The following is a 2,892-nucleotide window of genomic DNA, read 5'->3' as shown; positions in this document are numbered from 1 at the left end:
CCCCTTTCCTCCCGCCCTTTCTCAGGACCGACTTTTTCGTATTTTTCAGCGTGGATGGTTTAGGCCGCGCAGCCTCGAGATGGAGCGACAGCTGAAATAGACCAGACCTTGCCCTGCTGGGTGCGCTGCGCGGGGTCCTCGCCGAGGTCGCCTGGCTGGGCCTGGGCCGGTCCGTTTTGTGCCTCGCAGTGCTTCCATCCATTGTGTTAAGCATATCGTGACGATGCCGTGCCGCGTGTTGCTCCGCAGGTGCACGATGTCGCCAACCCCCTGGTGGTGGAGGACCCCCCTCCTCCCGCACCCGCCGCGGCCCCCGGCGCTGCCGCCGGCGCCAACGGCCTCGACGGCGTCCTGGACGGCGTCCCGCCCGAGATAAGGCTGCGGGGGCCGGCGGCGGCGGGCCTGGTCGGCGGCGTCCTCGGAGGCACGGAGGCGGACAGCGACGGCGCGGGCGACTCGCTCGGCGGGGAGCTCATGGTCCACGGCTACCAGCAGATGATCCCCCTGGACCCGGACGAGACGACCGACTCGACGGGGTTCCTGACGGCACCCAGGCACACCCGCCCGCCCAGGAAGAGCTCCTCGCTGCTCGCCGCCGTCACGCTCGCCGCCATCTCGGGCGACCCGCCGCCGAGGGAGACCTGGGGCAAGAAGGTCGAGTTCCTGCTCGCCGTCATCGGGTTCGCCGTCGACCTCGGCAACGTGTGGCGCTTCCCGTACATCTGCTACGCCAACGGCGGCGGTGAGTGCCTGCGCACCGTCGTGTCCAGGAAATGATTTCGCGGACGCAGAGTTCTTTTTCCAAAGAGGGACGCGCGCGGCGCGCGGCTGGACCAGAGATGCGGGGATTAATTAAATGATTCGGTGGCCCCGCAGTCGCTCAGTCGCTCCGGGCCATGGGGGGGGGGGGGGGGGGCTCGAGGAAAAGCGCCGTCAGACACTCCGCACACAGCGTGCGGCACTCTGTACCTGGCAGGAAAAATTATTAACCGGTTCGGGTTTTAATTGGGCAGGGTTGCTTTTTGTAATCGAAAATCAGAACTGTGTAGAATGTGGGCTCTGTAATTATAGAAATAACCTCGCGGAACTAACCGAGTATCAGTTTGGTCGAAACCGTTTAAAAATACCTTAAAATGAGGATGCTCAGAACGTTGTAGAGGAGGTCTGAAATCGAAAAACGGAAGAGAAAGTATCCTTTCCTCCACCCACAAAAAGAAATAAATGCTTGTACTGTGGTGGGACCTCTACATAACTAAATTTTTGCTGAGGAAATCTTACAAAATCATAACTTTCAATGGACCCAATCACTCGTACCGCTCGAGGCACGGTGCCCAGATTTTTCCAGGGAAGCCGTGTGTGGCTACAACTTTTTATATGATAGGTTCCGAACTGGCAGCAACGAGACAATGAGACTTGCGTCGCCCCGCTGCCGTGTCCTCTCTAATGCGGAAAAAGCGCATGACGATAAAAAAATATGCACATATGGCGGGTCCATTAAAGTAGTTATTAAATTTCCTTTTTATGATGTTTTTTTTTGTACTTGTTGAAAAAACCCGTCGACAATATTGCACGCCAGTCTTTCCTTTTAAAAATGTTTCTGTGTGAGTGAGTGTGTGTGTGAGTGTGTTTGAGCGCATTATTTTGTCGGTCCGCACGTAGTGGTATGGGGAGGGATGGGGCGCAGCGCGGCGCGGCGCGGCGCGGCGGATAAGCCCCAGCCGTCGCAATTGGCTCGACGGATCAGAGTGTCGTGGAGGGGAGGAGGGGAAGCGAAGAAAAGAAGTCGGGGTCGCGCGAAGACTGCGTACGGGAGCTGCTGCAGAGAGACGAACACATCGTCGCGTCGCTCCAACCGCCTGCCGGCTAAAGTGCACAGATGAGTTGTTTATCAGCCCAAAGAGTTCTCGAAAAGAAACTAATTGAGTCCGTCGGTTGAAACCCGCACCCACTCGTATGGCACACAGGCACACGCGACGACCCTCCCGCGCTAACTCCAGGACAGAACAGACAATTTGTTGCGTAAGATTTGATTGGAATTAAAAAAAAAAAAACATAAACAAAAGCAACACTTATTGTCGATTGGTTTGTGACTGGAACCTAATCAACACTAAACATATTGCTCAAAACGGGAAACTTTTACCTTCGACTAGTGAGACAGACACATGGGACTGTCTAAAATGGATGGCATATAACTGTGCACGGTAGGGCTCGCTGTGCGGTGGTGCCGGTGCGGCGGTGGGCCGCTCAACAGGTCCGCCCCTCCGCGCCCCGCCACGCCCACACTGACCCCGCGCGCCCGCGCGTCCTCTGTGCCGCAGGAGCCTTCCTCATCCCGTACTGCATCATGCTGGTGTTCGGGGGCATGCCGCTCTTCTACATGGAGCTGGCGCTGGGCCAGTTCCACCGCTGCGGCTGCCTCACGCTGTGGAAGAAGATCTGCCCCGCGCTCAAAGGTATGTGTAGCCGTCACCTCTACGCCCAGGGACAATGGAGGAGAGCGTGGAGAGGGAGTGGGGGAGGGAGCTCATCCACTCCAAGTTACGATGGAAATACAATACCCCTCATTTGTGCCGGCGCCGTCTCTATACCTCCCCCCCCCCCCGCGCTCTCCCACATCACCGTGCAAGCCTGACGCCTGCTCGTCTTAAAGGCGATCTGAGCAGGACTCGGAAGTGTTTGTGCCATCGCAAGGGCTTCCTTCTTCCTCCTCCCTAACTGTACTTCGCCCCCCCTTCTCTCTCTCTCTCTCTCTCTCTCTCTCTCTCTCTCTCTCTCTCCCCCTCTCCCTCTCTCTCTCTCTTTCTGTTACGCTCTCCCTTCCTTCCTCATCGTCGCTAATTGAACGAATTATGTGCGTACGTCTTGCAGTGCCCCTCACTCCCTCCTCCTCCC

At 57.4% G+C, this 2,892-nt stretch overlaps 1 protein-coding gene across 1 annotated transcript in view; it reads left to right on the top strand.

Moving 5' to 3' along the window:
- The window catches only part of LOC113208409 (sodium-dependent serotonin transporter), a 24,804-nt gene that overhangs the window by 4,302 nt on the left and 17,610 nt on the right, over positions 1 to 2,892 (top strand). The window contains exons 2-3 of the mRNA XM_052265972.1: positions 250 to 742; positions 2,319 to 2,453. Coding sequence (XP_052121932.1) covers positions 250 to 742; positions 2,319 to 2,453 — 628 coding nt within the window. The remainder of the gene's footprint in view (positions 1 to 249; positions 743 to 2,318; positions 2,454 to 2,892) is intronic.

This window comes from Frankliniella occidentalis, unplaced genomic scaffold (assembly GCF_000697945.3).
Source record: "Frankliniella occidentalis isolate FOCC.00 unplaced genomic scaffold, Focc_3.1 Scaffold33, whole genome shotgun sequence".
NCBI classification, from domain to species: Eukaryota; Metazoa; Arthropoda; class Insecta; order Thysanoptera; family Thripidae; genus Frankliniella; species Frankliniella occidentalis.
Note: the sequence above shows the minus strand (reverse complement) of the source record. Positions and strands in the feature narration are given on the sequence as shown.